The sequence below is a fragment of the Sinohyriopsis cumingii genome, chromosome 10, assembly GCF_028554795.1.
Source record: "Sinohyriopsis cumingii isolate HCF-2022 chromosome 10, ASM2855479v2, whole genome shotgun sequence".
NCBI classification, from domain to species: domain Eukaryota; kingdom Metazoa; phylum Mollusca; class Bivalvia; order Unionida; family Unionidae; genus Sinohyriopsis; species Sinohyriopsis cumingii.
In genome coordinates this window covers 56,999,391-57,021,859 of record NC_142970.1, presented here as the reverse complement: position 1 = coordinate 57,021,859, position 22,469 = coordinate 56,999,391, and the positions used below count along the sequence as shown (strand labels likewise).

General features: G+C 36.3%; 1 protein-coding gene across 7 annotated transcripts in view; it reads left to right on the top strand.

Moving 5' to 3' along the window:
* Positions 1–22,469, top strand: part of LOC149790198 (dual specificity calcium/calmodulin-dependent 3',5'-cyclic nucleotide phosphodiesterase 1A-like) — a 558,379-nt gene that overhangs the window by 485,359 nt on the left and 50,551 nt on the right. For 4 of the 7 annotated variants that reach the window (XM_089972190.1, XM_089972193.1, XM_089972196.1 and 1 more), the window contains 3 exons: positions 4,166–4,346; positions 7,207–7,320; positions 14,015–14,110. In XM_089972190.1, the coding sequence (XP_089828316.1) occupies positions 4,166–4,346; positions 7,207–7,320; positions 14,015–14,110 (391 nt within the window). Of the gene's footprint in view, positions 1–4,165; positions 4,347–7,206; positions 7,321–13,787; positions 13,824–14,014; positions 14,111–21,098; positions 21,165–22,469 lie in introns of all 7 variants that reach the window. The other 3 variants (XM_089972192.1, XM_089972191.1, XM_089972194.1) reach the window with 3 other exon arrangements.

Sequence of the window (22,469 nt, the reverse complement as noted above, 5' to 3'; positions counted from 1 at the left end):
ATTTGATCCTTTATTCAGGTCATTGACAGTTCCCTTTGCATGAGTGTAGTATGCCCACATATGATCCTTTATTCAGGTCTTTAGCAGTTCTCTTTGGCTGAGTGTAGTATGCCCATATATGATCCTTTATTCAGGTCTTTAGCAGTTCTCTTTGGATGTGTGTAGTATGCCCATATATGATCCTTTATTCAGGTCTTTTTCAGTACTCTTTGGATGAGTGTAGTATGCCCATATATGATCCTTTAATCAGGTCTTAGCAGTACTCTTTTGGATGAGTGTAGTATGCCCATATGTGATCCTTTAATCAGGTCTTTAGCAGTACTCTTTGGATGAGTGTAGTATGCCCATATGTGATCCTTTAATCAGGTCTTTAGCAGTACTCTTTGGATGAGTGTAGTATGCCCATATATGATCCTTTATTCAGGTCTGTAGCAGTACTCTTTGGATGAGTGTAGTATGCCCACATATGATCCTTTATTCAGGTCTTTAGCAGTTCTCTTTGGATGAGTGTAGTATGCCCATATATGATCCTTTATTCAGGTCTTTAGCAGTTCTCTTTGGATGTGTGTAGTATGCCCATATATGATCCTTTATTCAGGTCTTTAGCAGTTCTCTTTGGATGTGTGTAGTATGCCCATATATGATCCTTTATTCAGGTCTTTAGCAGTACTCTTTGGATAAGTGTAGTATGCCCATATATGATCCTTTAATCAGGTCTTTTTCAGTACTCTTTGGATGAGTGTAGTATGCCCATATATGATCCTTTAATCAGGTCTTTTTCAGTACCCTTTGGATGAGTGTTGTATGCCCATATATGATCCTTTAATCAGGTCTTAGCAGTACTCTTTTGGATGAGTGTAGTATGCCCATATGTGATCCTTTAATCAGGTCTTTAGCAGTACTCTTTGGATGAGTGTAGTATGCCCATATGTGATCCTTTAATCAGGTCTTTAGCAGTACTCTTTGGATGAGTGTAGTATGCCCATATATGATCCTTTATTCAGGTCTGTAGCAGTACTCTTTGGATGAGTGTAGTATGCCCACATATGATCCTTTATTCAGGTCTTTAGCAGTTCTCTTTGGATGAGTGTAGTATGCCCATATATGATCCTTTATTCAGGTCTTTAGCAGTTCTCTTTGGATGTGTGTAGTATGCCCATATATGATCCTTTATTCAGGTCTTTAGCAGTACTCTTTGGATAAGTGTAGTATGCCCACATATGATCCTTTATTCAGGTCTTTAGCAGTTCTCTTTGGATGAGTGTAGTATGCCCATGTATGATCCTTTATTCAGGTCTTTGGCAGTTCTCTTTGGATGTGTGTAGTATGCCCATATATGATCCTTTATTCAGGTCTTTAGCAGTACTCTTTTGGATGAGTGTAGTATGCCCATATGTGATCCTCTAATCAGGTCTTTAGCAGTACTCTTTGGATGAGTGTGGTATGCCCATATATGATCCTTTAGTCAGGTCTTTAGCAGTACTCTTTGGATGAGTGTAGTATGCCCACATATGATCCTTTATTCAGGTCTTTAGCAGTTCTCTTTGGATGAGTGTAGTATGCCCATATATGATCCTTTAATCAGGTCTGTAGCAGTACTCATTGGATGAGTGTAGTATGCCCATATATGATCCTTTATTCAGGGCTTTAGCAGTACTCTTTGGATGAGTGTAGTATGCCCATATATGATCCTTTAGTCAGGTCTTTAGCAGTTCTCTTTGGATGAGTGTAGTATGCCCACGTATGATCCTTTATTCAGGTCTTTAGCAGTACTCTTTGGATGAGTGTAGTATGCCCATATATGATCCTTTATTCAGGGCTTTAGCAGTACTCTTTGGATGAGTGTAGTATGCCCATATATGATCCTTTATTCAGGGCTTTAGCAGCTCTCTTTGGATGAGTGTAGTATGCCCATATATGATCCTTTATTCAGGGCTTTAGCAGTACTCTTTGGATGAGTGTAGTATGCCCACATATGATCCTTTATTCAGGGCTTTAGCAGTACTCTTTCACATGTCATCATGATAACCTCCAGATGTGAACGTTTACAGCTTATATATTTTCTCTTTTATTATTTTGAATAATTCTTTCAGTATTTCTTTAAGGCATCTTGGGAAGGCTCTCAACGTGAATTAGATATTTTACAGTTCGTCTCTTTGTTAGTTTTTACATGTTCTTAAGACTCCGATAAATGATATTGTCTAACAGGAGAGACACTTAACGTAAATTTCTTTCACCGCATAGAGTCACTGAACTTAAGACCGATTTTCTTTCATCTCATACAGTCATTAAACATTGTGCCAATTCTCTTTCATTTCTTAGGGTCACTAAACGTAAGACCGATTTACGTTCATCTTGCAATATTGTATGCATTTACAAAAGCAGTATGACAGCACGTACATTTAAATAAAATAAATCTATTTATTTCTAAAAGATGGTTCATACATGTTGGGGTCTGTCATTATGTATTATATGTTTACTTGACATCCTGCTTTGCTGACATTTGAAAGTGACCGCCTCGGTGGCCTAAGTGGTTCGAGCGTCCGCCTCGGATGCGCAAGGTCGCGGTTTAAAACTACAGCTCTAGCCGCGTCATACCAAAGACTTATAAAAATGGTATTAGCAGCTGCCTCGCTTGGCGCTCAGAATTAAGAAGTTAGTGTTGGGACTTGTAGGCCGGGTGTCAGAATAATGTGACTGGGTGAGACATGATGATATATGTCTGCAGCATGATGACCCAGTGCTAGACATCACTTTAAGTCCTAGACATCACTTTAAACTGACACACTGCAGACATCATAGCGATATGACTGAAAAAGTTTTAAAACTACCTCAAAAATCCCAAATACACATATGAATGCGGCATGATGCCACATTACTAGACATTACTATAAACTGACACACAACAGACATCGTAGGTATGTGAATGAACAAATATTAAATCTACGTTAAAAATCTAAATCACACACACACGCACGCACACACACACACACACACACACACACACACACACACACAGAGATTTGAAACTAATACAGTCATGTCTTGGTGACAGTACTGTTAGATATAATGGGCAACAATGAAACGTTGCAGAAACACAAAGATTCAAAGCACCAAGGTTGTATGCAGATACAAATCTTTAGCAATAAATAAACCTGAATAAGATCTGACATGAAGCTACATGTTTCCTCTGTTAGTCATTTTTTCGATGATGTAAACGTTACCTTTTGACTCATTAATGTTTGAAATGTTCAGGTATATAAAGATGTAATACATAGACTTGGGAAATCTACCCGTTTTGAGACAACGTTATTACGTTAGGAACATGCTTTAATCTGCGTGCGCAACCCATTATGAAAGTAACTTGACCAATAACCTTATTGCTAGGCGCCAATATTTGCATAAATCGGTGTGAAAGAATACGAAACTGAAGGGGATTGTTCAGAAAAGTTAATTGATGCATGTGATGGAACCTACGCTTTCAAAACACACATAAATGCATTTCAGTAAGCCAGATCAGACGATAGCGTCACGTTTTAGGACAATTAATTTCTTCATCGCATGCTCCGTTTCAGAGATATTAAACCACGCAGATATTGATTGGAGATCAATTTCTTCTCTGGTAATTGCATTCGCGGAAACACGATATTTTTAAGTACTTCATAAAGCTTTTGGAATAATGATTGACATAATGCATGCTTTCAAATTTTGTTGATCATGCAACATCGTTCGTGTTACAAGGTAAAATTCTGCCCGTATGTAAGAGAGATCAAATATGTTTTAGCATCATTTTTTCAAATATAAACGCATTTTCATTGTATACGAACAGAAAACGTCTGTATGCACATAAATTCCATTTTCTGTAATGTATCTACATATGTAATAATTATGTAATAATAAACGTATTTTCACGAAAACGCTTCCTAACTACCGGGATATGTTGAATACATATCTGCAGTATGGTCTTGATCTATATCTACATTACAAATGTATTAGTCTTTAGGTGTGTCTACATTATAGTGTTTATCTGATTATACATATCGCGCGCGCGCGTGTGTGTGTGTGTGTGTGTGTGTGTGTGTCCTCTACAGTAGGATTCATCAAAATAAAATGCATATACATACATAAATCTGTTGATTATCATAGATTTTCCTCTCTTCTTCAGGCACCGGATCCTTGACAGTTCTCAGGCGGACGAACTCGAGGACGAAAGATGTGTCGGCAAACAGTAGTCGGACATCCAGTGTGGCCAGCCTGGAGAACGACCCCTATATCAGTATTGACCTCGGCACCGACAAACTCCCACCTACAGACGTCCCTGAGGCTTCCAATGTCTGCTCAATCAGGTATAATCGATACATACGGACGAACGTTGACGATCAAACAGACACACGATTGCCCATTCCAAGAAAATCATCCCCCAAAATACTGTCCTCGTCTCTGATGCAAATCTCCTACAGGCGTACGTGCGCTTCGGAATATCACATTAATATATGGCATACATGCACGTATCAACAACGTTCACGCACAAAATTATTCACATATCCACTGTGAGGACAGGAAATATAAATGTTTGCCTTGGCACTTAATAACTTCTCTAATAAAGACGTCCAGCAGGCTTTCTATGCCATATCTAGTATAAAAATTGATTCTCGCAGACATACACATACCCCTGCACTAGTATGAACCCTACCTTCTTATCAATTAGGATTTCCAATCCCTTAGTCAGCACCCTGGAAGAGTCGCTGAGGATTCTGACAACGTGACTGTTCAGTCAGGTGCACGCAAACGCACATGAACAATGATGCACATCTCCACGTATACTCACGCACGCAGATAACAATGTAATTCAACCATTACCCATGTCTTGCGCTCCATTCTGTTGTTGTTGTTGTTGTTGTAGGGTTTAACGCCATTTTTCAGCACACGATAGGCTATACATGGCGGCCAGTATTAATGGTGGAGGAAGAACCCGGGAAAACCCCGGAAAGAACCACCGACCCACGAGAAGCTACTGGCAAGCTTTCTCACATACCCACATTAGCTGAATCCTAGACTCGAACCCACACAGACAGAGGTGAGATGGCAGTGATCCGTAACGGAGAGCGCTTTAGACCACTCGGTCCATTCTGAATAAACGATATGATGTACTAGATCGACTCACTGAAAAGTAAGATGTTACTCATGAAATTGAAAAAAATCAAACATGGAAATCAAAATGTCAATAGCACACATGCGCCGTCTAGAAGAATAGTTCGCGGTTAAGTTGTCTAGAACTACCCGAATTGTATCTACAGAATCTGACGACATTATCCTGAGGAAACAATGGCAAAAATGATAGCCCCTTGTTATCATGCGGATATGGATTGTTTTCAGATTTTATAGTGTTGGCATCATTGATAGTATGGCGTTCAAATGTAAGCAAAGTCAAAAGACGCTTGACGTTTATGCAGCAATTGATTTTTGCACCATTCTTCGTTATTGATATCATTTTTATATTATTTCTCTGATGGTGTGAATTAGCATTCAGTGTTTTCATTATTCATTTGATTTAAACTTACTCATTCTCAGGCGCTCCAAATTTTGGGGCGACTGGTTTTAATTCACTTTGGATTTTCCCGACTCTAGCCTGGCTTTCCTTTGCATAGCAACAAAAGCGGATATGGGCCCGGCTGATCCACGCTTTTTTCGGGAACAATCGTGTGGGCCTATCAGGCGCGTAGCGGACAAACGTTGGTCCAATGAGAAAGTTGCAGTTGAAATTTCAATGTCGTATGTCGAAAAATCGAATATCATGTGTTGGATCAAATTGCATGTCCTTAAAATTTCATTTTCAAGATCGAGATTTTAGATTTTATATGTTGAATTATACAGTGGTGGTTTAAAGTTCTATTTCATATGTCGACGTTTTACAGTGTATATTTTGAATTACAAAACGGTGGTTGAAATTTCAATATAATATGTCGAGAATCCCTGATTAACACGTTGTAAGTAACTGTTTGTGATGAAACTTCCATTTTATATGGCGAGTATTTAGATTTCATCAGTTGAATTTCACAGCATCGAGAAACAGCCTCCTTGTTTTAAAATAACGCGGTCCGTTCACGAGAGCGACCGCTAGCGAAGAAATTCTTAGTAGTTCTCGACCTGTGAATGGTAATTTTCAAACTGTAAATGCATGAAATGGAATGGCGCCTCATAATTGAATACACGAATGATGTATCTTAATACTCGATATTATTTTGAATTGTTAAAGTGGACATTGTATAATGTTACTTTTAACACCAACACATCATTCCTCATAAAAAAGGCAGTTCTGACAAGCACAATAAAATGTTGAACCACCGCTGTGTAATTCAACATATACAATCTAAAATCTCAACATACCTAATGGAACTTTCAGCATAATCAATGTAATTCAACATGTTAAATTGCAACTCACGACATATGACATTAAAATTGCAACAACCGCCGTGTAATTCAAAAGATACAATCTAAAAACTCGACACTGGTCATCGAATTTTCAACCAGCGCTGTGTAATTCAACAGAAGAAATCTAAATCCTCAACATATGAAATGCAATTTTCAACATAAAATCTCTGAACCAATACGTAAATTAGGTATTCTCGAAGTATGACATTGAAGTTTCAACCACCGCCGTGTAATTCAAACGACGCAATCTAAAACCTCGACATAGAAAATATAACTTTCAACCACTACAGTTTAATTCAACAGATACAATCTAAAATCTCGACCTAGAAAATGGAACTTTAAGGACAAGCATTTTTGATAAAACAAGTGAAATTGGAATTCCGGACATACGACATTAAGATTTCAACGGCAAGATTCTGATAGGACCAGCTTTTGTCCGCTACGGCACCTCATACGGGCCAACCTCAAATACATCTATAGCCACCAAGGTATGGCTATTCTGAAAGAGTGTCGTGTATACACACAAATGGACCAGCAAGTACACCGATGTCTGCCTTGTCTGAAAGACGCTCATACAAGCTCCAAAAATATGGCAAAACCGTCTTCATCTGTCTTATTTTTTATCAAATGTACCTGCAATTGTATTACTCAGTACGTTTTCCATTCACATTAGTTCCAGTAAAATTGGTATATGATTATATATGTGTCTGTCAGTCTGGCAGAGGTCACTTTGAGTCTCTTTATTCAAACTTTTATTCTGTCCATTTATTTCAGGTTACGGCACATCATTAAAAAACTGGAGAAAGATGACATAAGTAAGGAGGACTTGAAGAAAAACATAGAATATGCAGCATCCGTGTTAGAAACAGTGTACTTAGATGAAACAAGGTATGTCGTCGTAAAGAACAATCTCATTTTATAAAACAGGATTCTTGTTCGATAATAGCATTAATTCTCGAAAATAACGGCGAGACGATGGTGATGATGGAAACGAGGATAACGACGATGATTATGATGGATATGACATCAACAACAGTAATAATAATAATAATAATAATAATAATAATAATAATAATAATGACAATGATAAAATGAATAGGCAGATACAAAGTGATGATATTGCCAGTTGGAAATAAGAGAAGACATACAACTGTTACGTTAACTGTCCGAATTAATTTTATAAGAGTTTGTTATAATGGCTGAAGTGTTATATTTGTAATATGTCTTTACTGAATAATCGTACAAACAAAATCAAAATATGATTACAGCGTTAGCCTTTTTTAAAAATCCGTTTAATTTATCCGCTATTTTACTTGTAGAAATACCACCGAAATGTATGCAGGTGTGTTGACTGAAATTAATGTAAGGGTATGGGCTCGAATGAATATACGGGTGTTGACTGAAATTAACGTAAGGGTGATAACTGAAAAGCATGTAAGGACGTGGACTGAAATGCATGTAAGGATGTGGACTGAAATGCATGTAAGGGTGATGACTGAAATGCATGTAAGGATGTGGACTAAAATGCATGTAAGGGTGATGACTGAAATGCATGTAAGGGTGATGACTGAAATGCATGTAAGGATGTGGACTGAAATGCATGTAAGGATGTGGACTGATATGTATGTAAGGGTGATGACTGAAATGCACATAAGGGTGATGACTGAAATGCATGTAAGGGTGATGACTGAAATGCGTGTAAGGATGTGGACTGATATGCATGTAAGGGTGATGACTGAAATGCATATAAGGTTGATGACTGAAATGCATGTAAGGGTGATGACTGAAATGCATGTAAGGATGTGGACTGATATGCATGTAAGGGTGATGACTGAAATGCATGTAAGGGTGATGACTGAAATGCATGTAAGGATGTTGACTGAAATACATGTAAGGGTGATGACTGAAATGCATGTAAGGATTTTCACTGAAATGCATGTAAGGGTGTTCACTAAAATGCATGTAACGATGTGGACTGAAATGCATGTAAGAGTGTTCACTGAAATGCATCTGAACGTGTTGGCTGAAATGCATGCAAGTGTATTGTCTGAATGCATGTGAGAGTGCTGACTGAAATGCATGTAAGGATGTGGACTGAAATTCATGAAAGGGTGTTGGCTGCAATGCATACATGGATGTTGAGATAAATAATTTGACTCACCTCAAATTCGTATTTTAAAAATAAAATAACCTTAGCTAACATTGAAATTCACCACCAACCGTATATTATACAATGTTTTTAAACGGTATGTTTTACAATGTTTTAAAACCGTATGTTTTACAATGCAGAACAAGATGCGTCCATCCGCATATTGTCTGAACGTTTGGTCGTAGATCAAATAACTGTGACGCAACCCTTAGGCTATCGTTTTGTTCTACATCAAATTCGAAACTAAAATGTAAGAGCATTATTGATACAGAAAATGTAGGGTGTGGTAGTGGATTGTTTTAGTAAGGTTCATCACTGGACCTTTCAAGGCGCTCTTACATCATACCGTATACAATTCTTTACACTTACTTTCATGTCATTGACCGAACGTTGTTTAATGGCGTCAGCATGGTGTCGTCTGCATATTCCTTTTGACGCTGGGGCCATATTCCGGTGGATTGTCATTTTAAGTAACTTTTGCGTCAATTTAGCAATTAAAAGATGATAATTTAAGTACAGTGCTAGAATTGCGGGCTCAAGGCAAATAATTTCTATATTTTCCGTTACTTTTTGCTAATTTTTTTGAAAAATGACATAGAGATATGAGAGTATGCGCTTTGCATAAAGTGGCATAAATCAACTTGTGGCAGTGGCTTCCCGGCAGAAGTTAGATGGCCACCGAGGAACAGTTTGGGAGTGTATCGTTTGTCACGAATTTATTCTATCAAGCGATTTTTAAAATATATTATATTTGATTAATCAAGAATCATTACCTAGCGAACCTATCCTTACCTTAAACAAATGGTTTTCTGCCAATAATTTTAGAGGATAATATCGAATTTATTTTAGGACTGACTGTCTATGTTTCTTTCTATTTAATTCAGTGAATTATGAACTAAAATCGCTCTGCAAACTTTATTATCAGGAAATGCTTCAGTTTGCAAACTTTATTATCAGGAAATGCTTCAGTCTGCAAACTTTATTATCAGGAAATGCTTCAGTCTGCAAACTTTATTATCATGAAATGCTTCAGTCTGCAAACTTTATTATCAGGAAATGCTTCAGTCTGCAAACTTTATTATCAGGAAATGCTTCAGTCTGCAAACTTTATTATCAGGAAATGCTTCAGTCTGCAAACTTTATTATCAGGAAATGCTTCAGTCTGCAAACTTTATTATCAGGAAATGCTTCAGTATGCAAACTTTATTATCATGAAATGCTTCAGTCTACAAACTTTATTATCAGGAAATCCTTCAGTCTGCTCAGCGGTATTTTGGTTCAGACTTAATTGAATGTAAACCAAATAAAGCGGTCAATCCCTATAATTAAATTTGACACATACAGACCACATAATACATTACATACAGACCACATAATAAACAAAATTACATGCGTAAAACAATCTAAACGCGTACATTTGAACGGTTTTGTTATGTGTAGTTGATGCTTTTGAGATGTGTATTAAAACATTAAAAAAGCGGTAAATGTTAATTTGCATACAGTCAATCACAAAACGGATTGAAATTTCCCGTAATCCTGGCGCCGATTGACAGTAATAGCATCACATGTGCAACTTCATTTATAGAACTGAGTCGATTTAACCAAAGTCAATCCTTTCTCCGATAAATATGCACATATGCACATAACTAAGCAATAAAATCGTTTCCTATTCGTGTGTCCACATTTCCAATATCGAAATTACGAGCAAAACTAACCGCCGTAACATTCTGTTTTCGCTCCTAATTTTTTTTACTGCATCACATGACTATTGTGTCATTTAAAATACTATTTTCGTAGAAATAACGACACAGCTGACGTCATAACGAGATGCAAAGAGAAAGGAGTACCGTCCAAGACATCCGAATGTACTTCAAATTCATGTCACTGACCTATTCTACGGTTTGTTCAAATAGAATAGGTATGTTTCATTATGGGATAAATTCAATCTTCCGTTTCTGTTAAAGTTTAGACAACAATGATTCAGTAACACTGCATGTATGTAGTTTATACATATTTGTTTTGAGGTCACAGTTTCGTACAAAATATGGAGAATTTGTCAACTTCTCTAAACTCATGTCGAAGTTCGCATATTTTGTATAGTTTTGGCTCAATTTGGTAGTGTACTACACAACATCAAACTTATTCAGATTCGAACCCGGTATCCTTTCGCATTATTCGCGAGGTGGTATGCTTACCAGTTTGTCACGAGGGCTCTTCAATTCGGCCACTTTCGTCCCGCGTTAATAATCGATGGATCCTGACCTTGCTCGACATCTTTATAAGGTTTATATATTACAGTGTAATTTGGAGGAGAAGAATATGGAATCTCAGAACACCTCCCCCCTCCTCGTCTGGAATGCCAGAACACCCCCACCCCCATCATTGGCTTTCGACTGAATTATTTTTTTAATTGTTTACCGTTCTTCTTAACTACACTGGAGCTGATAATTTTGGTACACTGCCCTTGCTGTCGCTTTAAATAAATTTGGGGTCAATTTAGCTTTCAAAATGTATTTAATTAACGAGTCTATGCGAATTTACCGGAAAAGCAATACCATGTTGCGTGGTCAATTCTTCTTTTTCTTAAATTTTTCAGGTGTAAGTAAACAAAAATATTCAATATGTCCTGGTCGGTAAGAACTGTTGGAAATCGCATTGAAAAAGGAACATTTAATTACTTTCTGTCTTATATTTAAGTGGACGAAAATCTAATATAGGACACGACATGGTTGTCATTTCTACTGTATCACTGTGCGCTGAATGTTTCTTCTTCCATGTGTTACACTATTCCATACAAAAAGACTCAGAACGCTAAATATTATAGACCGTAAACCAGTTAGTCTACTGTTATAACCATGGTGATACATCGTTAACTGGATTTTCATCTACTAAACAAAACAACAACAAAAATATAGACAAGAACACGTCTACTGCAGATAAATTTAGAAACTCATTTGATTGGCTGCCGTGGTATGTTTCTGGACGCGGAGCCTAACTCATGTTGCCTCGACATGGGTTTATGTACCGTTAAACTTCAATCAGTCAGTCGTCGAACAATTAGTCATTCAATAAATTATCGAACAAATTAACCAATCTATCAGCCACTGAACTAAAAGTTAGCTCAGAATAAACTACTGTCACATATTGTACTCCATTTTACAGGTGGACGAGGAAGTAATACAGTACATCAGCATCATCGTTGTTATTATCGTCGCTGTAGTCATCATTGTTGTTGTTGTTATATTTTTTACAGGTGATAAGTCAGCAAGACGTATAAGAATATATTCCAAAGCAATGGACATTCTTATATTTTTTGTTCGTGTACATTTATAACTGTTCCACTTTTAAAAAGGATGTTTCACGTACGTTTCATACCTTATTTTTAAACGTGCATTTATAAAGAGCATTGGTATCTTTTCAAATACTGTATATACACGCTTATTATGACGGTCCAAGCAACATAATTCGCCGGTAGATCACGATCGGTATTTTTCGTTCAACTGATTACCTCTGGCAAACTGCATAGATCCAGATCTGCAGGAACATTATGCAACTGTAGAACCGGGTCTATGCGGCTTGCCGTTGAATCCGACTGTTATGCTAGTAGTGACTGCTCTTACACAGCATGCTTATAAAGGTCATCGTATGTCAGAGAATGACAAATGAGGATAATCCAGTCAAAGTTAAACCAGTATCCACTATAGCTAATTCAGTCAATATGAAACAAGTATCCACTATAGTTAATCCAGTCAAAGTGAAACAAATATCCACTATAGTTAATCCAGTCAAAGTGAAACAAATATCCACTATAGTTAATCCAGTCTATATAAAGCAAATATCCACTATAGTTAAATCAGTCAAAGTGAAACAAGTATCCGCTATAGTTAATCCAGTCAATATGAAACAAATATCCACTATAGTTAAACCAGTCAAAGTGAAATAAGTATCCGCTATAGTTAATCCAGTCCTTATGAAACAAATATCCACTATAGTTAATCCAGTCTATGTGAAACAAGTATCCACTATATTTAATCCAATCTATGTGAAACAAGTATCTACTATAGTTAATCCAGTCAAAGTGAAACAAATATACACTATAGTTCATCCAGTCAAAGTGAAACAAATATCCACTATAGTTAATCCAGTCAAAGTGAAACAAATATCAACTATGGTTAATCCAGTATATGTGAAACAAGTATCTACTAGTTAATCCTGTCTATGTGAAACAAGCATCGACTATTGTTAATCCAGTCAAAGTAAAACAAATATCCACTATAGTTAATTCAGTCAAAGTGAAACAAATATCCACTATAGTTAATCCAGTCTATATGAAACAAATATCTACTATAGTTAATCCAGTCTTAAAGAAACAAGCATCCACTATAGTTAACCCAGTCAAAGTGAAACAAATATCCACTATAGATAATCCAGTCTGTGTGAAACAAGCATTCACTATAGATAATCCAGTCAAAGTGAAACAAATATCCACTATAATTAATCCAGTCTATATGAAACAAGTATATACTATAGTTACTTCAGTCAAAGTGAAATAAATATCCACTATAACTAGTCCAGTCTATGTGAAACAAGTATCTACTATAGTTGATACAGTCTTAGTGAAACAAGCATCCACTATAGTTAATTCAATCAAAGTAAAAACAAATATCCGCTATATATAATCCAGTCTGTGAAACAAATATCCACTATATATAATCCAGTCTGTGAAACAAATATCCACTATATATAATCCAGTCTGTGAAACAAGTATGCGCTATAGTTAATCATGTCTAAGTGAAATAAGTACCCTCTATTGCTAATCCACTCAAGGTGAAACAAATATCCACCGTATTTCAGTCAAAGTGAAACAGGTATCCCCTTTAGTAAATCCAGTCTATGTGAAACATGTATCCAATTAAGTTAATCCAGTCTAAGTGAACAATACACAGTAGTTACTCCAGTCTAAGTAACAAGTATGCACTGTACTTAATCCAGTCTAAGTGAAACAAGTATCCAATATAGTTCATCCAGTCTAAGTGAAACAAGTATCCACTATAGCTGTGCAGTAGTTTTGCTATGTTCATTTCTTGCTTATTTTTTATACAAGGGATTTCTCTTACAATTACCCTACTTTCCTATGTCAGTCATAGTTAGATAGCTTCACATTTCTTTGTACCGGTGTCATCAACTTGAGACCTGTCTTTTTCAGCAAACTCTATGACGAGATACAAGATGAAGAAATAGGGTTATTTGCTTAAACATAATTATTAGAGTTTCTATCCTTTAGTATATCATAATAAACCTAGAAAATGTAGCCGCTGTAGATTTACTAGCAAGCATATACTGTATTTTAGACTAATTTGAATTTGTATCAAAGCTTTCAAAGCAATGCGTTCCGTATATCGACCATATTCCGTATACCAAACATTATTTCAGACGAAAAGAGTTACTGTCGGCATACGGTAAAGTTCGATTGTTTCTTGGAGAAAGTCACCGCAGAACGTCTTCAAAGCAAACCAAGAACAGCCAAAAGTGAATTTTATGTGTTTATTTACTTTCACTATTTTTCAGCTGATCATGAGCTTTTATTTTAATTAACTAACTAGTATTGATTGAGATTTATACTCATTGAAGTGTTTTCCTTCAAACTTAAACTAATTTGACTTTTTAAAGAGGCAAAACATGTGTCTCCTATGCTTATATTAACGCGGCAAAAGCGGACATGCGGTTTATCTCACTACCCCCACCCCCACGATTTTTTCCTTGTTGCTTTTTTCTTCCAATTCCAAAATGACGCGCGTTTCTTTAATTTTGTTATTCTCACAAAATTAATTTTTAAATTAAAGTCTTCCCTTGATTGCCTGAATCATTTGAATACGTCATTTAAATTAAATTATTGAAGTCATTACATGAATGATGTGATCATATCATTTAAATTATACTATTCTCTTGATTGTCTGAATCATTGATCACACCATTTAAATGGAAATAACTCCGTGATTCCTTTAATGGTTTTGATTACATTATTGATAATAAACTATTCCCGTGATTATCAGAATGATTTGATCATGTCATTGGAATTAAACTATTCCCTTGATTGCCTGAATCATTGATCAATCACACCATTTGAATCCCGTGATCGTCAGAATGATTTGATCACACCATTTAAATCCTGTGACTGTCAGGATGATTTGATGACGCCATTTAAATCCCGTGATTGTCAGAATGATTTTATCACAACATTTAAATCCTGTGATTGTCAGGATGATTTGATCACAACATTTAAATCCCGTGATTGTCAGAATGATTGGATCACACCATTTAAATCCCGTGATAGTCAGGATCATTTGATCACACCATATGAATCCCGTGATCGTCAGAATGAATTGATCACACCATTTAAATCCCGTGATTGTCAGGATGATTTGATCACACCATTTATATCCCGAAATTGTCAGAATGATTTGATCACACCATTTAAATCCTGTGACTGTCGGGATGATTTGATCACGCCATTTAAATCCAGTAATTGTCAGAATGATTTTATCACAACATTTAAATCCTGTGATTGTCAGAATGATTTGATTACAACATTTAATTCCTGTGATTGTCAGGATGATTTGATGACGCCATTTAAATCCCGTGATTGTCAGAATGATTTTATCACAACATTTAAATCCTGTGATTGTCAGGATGATTTGATCACAACATTTAAATCCCGTGATTGTCAGAACGATTTGACCACACCCTTTAAATCCTTTGATTGTCAGGATGATTGGATCACACCATTTAAATCCCGTGATAGTCAGGATGATTTGATCACGCCATTTAAATCCCGTGATTGTCAGGATGATGTGATCACCTCATTTAAATTGAGCTATTCCCTTAATTACTTGAATCATTAATCACACCATTTAAATCCCGTGATTGCCTGAATCATTGATCACACCATTTAAATCCCGTGATTGTCAGAATGATTTGATTACACCATTTAAATCCCGTGATTGTCAGGATGATTTGATCACACCATTTAAATCCCGTGATTGTCAGGATGATTTGATCACACCATGTACGTCCCATGATTGTAAGAATGATTTGATCACACCATTTAAATCCCGTGATTGTCAGGATGATTTGATCACACCATTTAAATCCCGTGATTGTCAGGATGATTTGATCACACCATTTAAATCCCGTGATTGTCAGGATGATTTGATCACACCATTTAAATCCCGTGATTGTCAGGATGATTTGATCACACCATTTGAAATAAGCTATTCCTTTGATTGCCTGAATCATTGATCACACCATTTAAATTCCTTTGATTGTCAGAATGATTTTATCACCTGATTTAAATTATGCTGTTCAAGCGATTGTCTGAATTGTTTGACCACGTGATTGAAGTGAAACTATTAATTGATTGCCTTGGTGATGTGGTTTATTGTTAAAAGATGCGTCTGATACTAGACTAACTGTATTGCATAAAATAATTTAATTTAAATGTATCAAGAAAGATGACGGTATTTAGGCATAGTTAAAAGGAATGTTAACCTATAGGTGTAATCTTGCGTATTCCCATAACTATCTGATTCTAATAAAAGCTCTCATGTCAGGGCTTGATCAAAGGTTGTTTTTTTGTTTGTTTTTTTTTTAAATTTAGTTTCCTTTTATAACCTCTACGACCTATGTTGACATTTTAAAATAGCAATTTCACTAAAATATAATACTTTAATGTATAATAGGGCGACACAATTGTGGTAACTATTGATGAAAGAAGAAGAAAAGGATGATTGATGGGCGGGCTAGGCACCGTAAAGCTATGCATCAAGCATTTTCACTTAACATTTTCTCCACACATTTAAATTATTAGATACGACTATTGATTTAGAAGTTTCTTTAACGATGTCCGCTTTTGTAAACTCAAAGCTTGCTGCGTAGTTCGAAATATCTTGGTAATGATATTATGACGTCTGCAAGTAGAAATAACGTTTTACCAAGGTGTGACGTAGTGTCATTAACTCTGAAAATTTCAGCATCAAATATTGTTACTAATTTTGTCCCTTAATAACTAAATTAAAAGAAACGTTCTTCAACAGTTTTGATAATCGAAATATCAGTCAGGTGAAAAACATCAAGTCCCCGAAAAGTGTGCATGACCTTAGAAAAACTGTAGCTGTTTAAGACCTGTCGCAAATCGACCATGCGTGGTTTCTGCCCGTATGATGTCAATAATTATGCCATAATAAAACAATCCGCTCACCATCATGACCTCTCTGTATGTGTTATATAAGAGCCTGAATGATGTCAATAATTATGCCAAAATAAAACAATCCGCTCACCATCATGACCTCTCTGTATGTGTTATATAAGAGCCAACTGTGATCTTTAACTTTTGCAACTGGGATGCATTTTTATTTATACGTTTTAATATTAGTTTATGATCTATATAGGCAGGCACATTTCCGTGTAATGATCTTTACTTGAGAATATATATATTAAACTAAGAGTAATGTAATAAATAAATATATTCAACTAAGAGTAATATAATAAATAAATATATTCAACTAAGAGTAATGTAATAAATGCACATCAACCTATAATTTTTTAATGATTTTCAATTTTTCACGTCTTTAACATGATTTTTCAATTTTTGGCGTCCTTAACATGATTTTCAATTTTTGGCGCCCTTAACATGATTGTGTTTCAAATTTAAACACCCCAAACAGCACAAAAAATTATTCTTAAGGCATACATAATATTGTATGGAAAGCATTAAGAGTGTGGTGGTTATGTATATCGATATCTAGATTGAAAAGAAAACTGTTTATTGTATATATATATATATATATATATATATATATATATATATATATATATATATATATATATATATATATATATATATATATATATATATATATATATATATATATATATCTATATATATATATATATATATACATATATACATACATATATATATATATATATATATATATATATATATATATATATATATATATATATATATATATATATATATATATATATATATATATATATATATATATATATATATATATATATATATATGATTGTAAATTCAGTCATTTCGTAAGACGTTGCTTAATTATCCTTTCACGATTATGTACACGTTAGCTTCTGCATTAGAGTTAAGGAACAGGACAAGCCTGTTACTGTTGAAGTGAACTCAGAATATATTTTTGGATGTGAAAGGTTCAGAAATGTTTAGGCTATAATTAAAGAATTAGGCCACTGTCTGAAGAATTAGGCTACTGACTGAACAAACTGGCTGCAAAATTAGGCCACTGACTGAAGAAGGAAGATGCATGCTAATATAGACCTTGTTAGAATGAACATTTTAACAGTAACACTGGACAACAAATTTTTACAAAAGTCATGTTACTGAAATAAAATTAGTCAATTCTTATCAATTTTTATGTGCTGAACACGAATATGACAGTCAAATTGCAAAATTGGCTCTAGTTTTTTTGTAATCTGCAAGAAATTAATGTTTACATAACGAAATGCATTCCAATAGTAAAAGGTCAGCTGTAATAGCCTACCTATAAAAAATCAAGTCATTGACTACATCTTAGATTTCTTCGCCTGTCTCTTGTACAGCTGTTCGGGAGCATCTCTGAGGAGTGTCCAGCAGTAGTCAGCCAGCATTGTAGTGGACCATTTTCCCTGGTATCTTTGTTCCATTGTTGCGATATCTTGATGAAAACGTTCGCCGTGTTCATCACTAACAATACCACAGTTGCTAGGAAAGAAATCCAAATGGGAATGAAGGAAGTGAATCTTTAGAGACATATTGCAGCCAAGTTTCTTATACTTCATCAACATGTCTTCTACTAGTTCCTTATAGTTTTCTGCCCTAACATTTCCGAGGAAGTTTGTAGAAACTAGGCGAAAAGCATTCCATGCTTGTTTCGCGTCACCTTCCAGCAAGTTGTTGAACCGGTCATCTTTGAAAAGCTCTCGAATCTGAGGACCCACAAAAACTCCCTCTTTAATCTTTGCTTCGCTGAGTCGAGGGAATTTTTCATGCAGGTATCGGAATGCTGGCAAAGTCCGGTCAATGGCTTTCACGAAGTTCTTCATCAAACCTAGTTTGATGTGAAGGGGTGGTAGCAAGATTTTCTGAGCCTCAACCAGAGCTGGGTGTTGGATATTCTTCTCTCCAATGGCTACATTCTGCCTGTGAGTCCATTCCTTCCTCATGTAGTGCATTTCCCTTGCTCGGCTATCCCACTCGCATAAGAAACACATGTATTTTGTATATCCTTGCTGCAGTCCCATTAAAAGGGCAACTACCTTCAAATCACCACAGAGGTGCCAGCTGTACTTGTTATACTCAATGGAATTCAGTAGCTGCCTTAAGTTATCGTATGTCTCTTTCATGTGGACAGCATACGCTACTGGAATAGATGGAAGAATGTTTCCATTGTGCAAAAGCACAGCCTTGAGACTCAGTTTCGAAGAGTCCACAAATAGTCTCCATTCTTGTGGGTCATGAGTGATTTTTAAAGCATTCATGAGGCCCTCAATATCGGAACAGAATATCAGATTACTTTCCTTTCTGAAGAAAGGCTCCAATTGCTGGTGGCGCTTTCGATATGCAGTAATTGTGACATCTTCTTCTAGAAGATTCCATTGTTGGAGTCTTGATCCTAGCAATTCTGCCTTGTTCTTTGATAAGTCCAAATCACGAATCAGGTCATTTAGTTCTTCCTGTGTTATTCTGTGTGGGGTTGATGATGCACCACAGTGAAAATCTGGATCACTGCATGCTGATGGACCAGGAGAAGAACAGGTCGACTCACCTTTGTCTTCGTCAGATGAATCAAGAGAATATTCTGCTGGAGGTTCTGGAATAGGAAGTCCCTCACCATGTGGAACTGGTCTCAATGCAGACGGAATGTTTGGGTAGACTATTCTCGACTTCTTTCGCTTCGTTATTCCGCCGGAAAGAAGAGGAACCAAGCAGAAGTAACAGTCATTTAGGTGGTTGCTTGGCTCTCTCCACACCACTGGGACTGCAAACGGCATTGATGACCTTTTGCAATTCAACCACTGTGAAAGCTGTGTTGTACATGTAGCACAGCATATATGCGGAGCCCAAGGCTTGTCTTGGTCACCAACCTTGCATCCGAAGTAAAGATGATATGCCTTCTTCACTTGAGAATTGATACTTTTCTTCTGGTTGGCAAATGTCACTTCCCCACAAATATAGCAAAAATTGTCCGCGGTATTAACACACTTTCGAGGCATTACTGTTCTTTATTGTACGTAAATGGATAAAATAATAAGTTTTATGTAACAGTAGCTTGAACTGTCTCGCACAACGTCTAAAATATTTTAAATGCTGAACCTATCTGATTGGGCTTTATATAGTACACTGCTTACGTCAGCTTCAGCAGCCGCCTGGCATTAGTATAATAGGCCTACACATGTATAGTACACTGCTGACGTCAACTTACTTCAGCAGCCGCATGGCATTAGTATTGCATTACATCAGAAAATGATGCAATCAACTGTGGATGATGTGAGCATGATGGTATTATGCAATGTTACATCATTATTCCGGATGTTGCTGCAGTCCTACTGGAGAAATTTACACAGTGAAACATAGAAAATGAGGTATATGAATATCTTCAAAACGAGAGCCAATACAAATTTTTCACGGTTATATTCGTGTTCGGCACACCAAAATACTACAGATTAGGGCCTTTTCAAGTCAGTAATGATTTCACTGTTGACCAGTGTAATTAGATAATAGGAGTTTTTGAACGACTTTCTCTCGCTCTCTACTTTCATTAATTTGTGTGACTTGTAATTCTGGTGGGGTGGTCATCCGCCTCGTTGGCGTGTTGCCTTGCCTCTCAGTGGATGGAGACAATTTTGTCTATATTATCTTAAAAAATCACTTTCCTCAATCCTAACTCTGCTTAATGTTTTGTCAATTTGTATTGATAATAGTCAATATGTGAACATTTCTTGCACAATGACAGTGTTGGGGCTCACATTCAACAAGTAGTTTATACTGGAAAAAAAATGAAACTATATTGTACAGTAAACTTTTGCACGTAAACTGTACTCTTTTTTAAATGTTTATTTTTCCACTGTACAAAACTTGACTGTACATTGCTTTGACGGCGGTTTGATGAAAATTATCTAGGTATCAGAAACTAAAAGGGAATACGTACACCTGAATGAAACAGTCGATAAGATTTAGATCGCTTGTTTCCCACATTTTTTTGTGTACATAATTGCATTTTATTCTCCTAGTTACAATTTATGAAATTGTTTCAAACTACCTTGTTAAAAACAATTGGAAGTGTTTTGTGTCTGATTTTTTTCCACGTTGGCGTGCTAATTTTGAATGTGAGCCTTACCTTGTTTAATCTTATTTGCACCCTTTTCTATGTAGTTTGCTTAAAACCTTGTCTTCTCCATATTTTCTATCCTCTTCTGCACGTCTCCGGATCTCTAGATGTAGACAGTGTCAATCAAAATCGGGATCATCATGTCAGTGTAAACACCACCTACACGGCGAAAGGTATGACATATTTACCTCCCCTTAAGATGAGAGTAGTGCATACTACTGCAAACTTAATACTGTCCACTGTAGCAAGCATGCTTTTACGGCTGATAGTCTTCCTGTTAGAACTATGCAATGTAATAACGTAAGCACACTGGCCGCCACTGCAACTCCATAATCCGCTATTTATAAATGAAATGACACATCGACTGGTAGGTTTTAATGTCTCGCACATTTTGAACTTTTGCTGTGTCGAAATTGCGATTGGTAACAGAACACATTGTAAATTACTTAATAATCTGGCAAAACACCCACCCTATCCCACCCCACCCCACCCCACCCCATTTTAAAACTAGGGATGCATAAAACCCCACCAACCAACCAACCAACCAGCTCTCTCTCTCTCTCTCTCTCTCTCTCTCTCTCTCTCTCTCTCTCTCTTCAAACTGGAATCCTTGACGTTTTCACTGGCATTCGACCGTCGATATTCTGAGATTCTCCGAAAAATTAACAACATTTTTATATATCCCAAATTGTTGTCAAGTCCGTTCACACTGTATACATACAAAATACTTGAAGAATATAGATGAGTCATTATATATAAATACTACAACCGCTTACGTGTTTTGTTCAATGTTAATGAAAGAACTTATTTGATACGTCGCAGGAATACTTCTCAGTCTGACGGTCTTGTCTTATAACTATGCCTTATCAAATTCTTCTTTTCAACCGACTCGGAGCACAGCATGCATGTTGTTCTCTGTCTTTATGCGATCAACATTTACAAGTTTTAATATTCATTATTCTGTTCGAAAGTGACGTATGTTTGTTTTCTCGGTTTGCTTCCATTTTCACATGATTTTAAAACATCCCCTAGTAACCCGTCCCTACCGGGAAACGTACGGCCGATGTGGAGACTATAGTTTAGACAAACCTTTCCTGAGCTAAGGAAATTGTATCAGCATTGGTTTGAAATGAATGCGAATGCCTCATCTACTACCAGTATTTGCTTTCTCGCTTCCATTGGCTTTCCTTTTCAGTGCAAGTGCCAATTGTATGCGTACAACGGTACATTATTATGGGTCTGCCAATTGCATGCGTACAACGGTACATTATTATGGGTCTGCCAATCGGATGCGTACAAAGGTACATTATTATGGGTTTGCCAATTGGATGCGTACAAAGGTGCATTATTATGGGTCTGCCAGTTGGATGCGTACAAAGGTACACTATTATGGGTCTGCCATTTGGGTGCGTACAAAGGTACATTATTATGGGTCTGCCATTTGGGTGCGTACAAAGGTACATTACTATGGGTCTGCC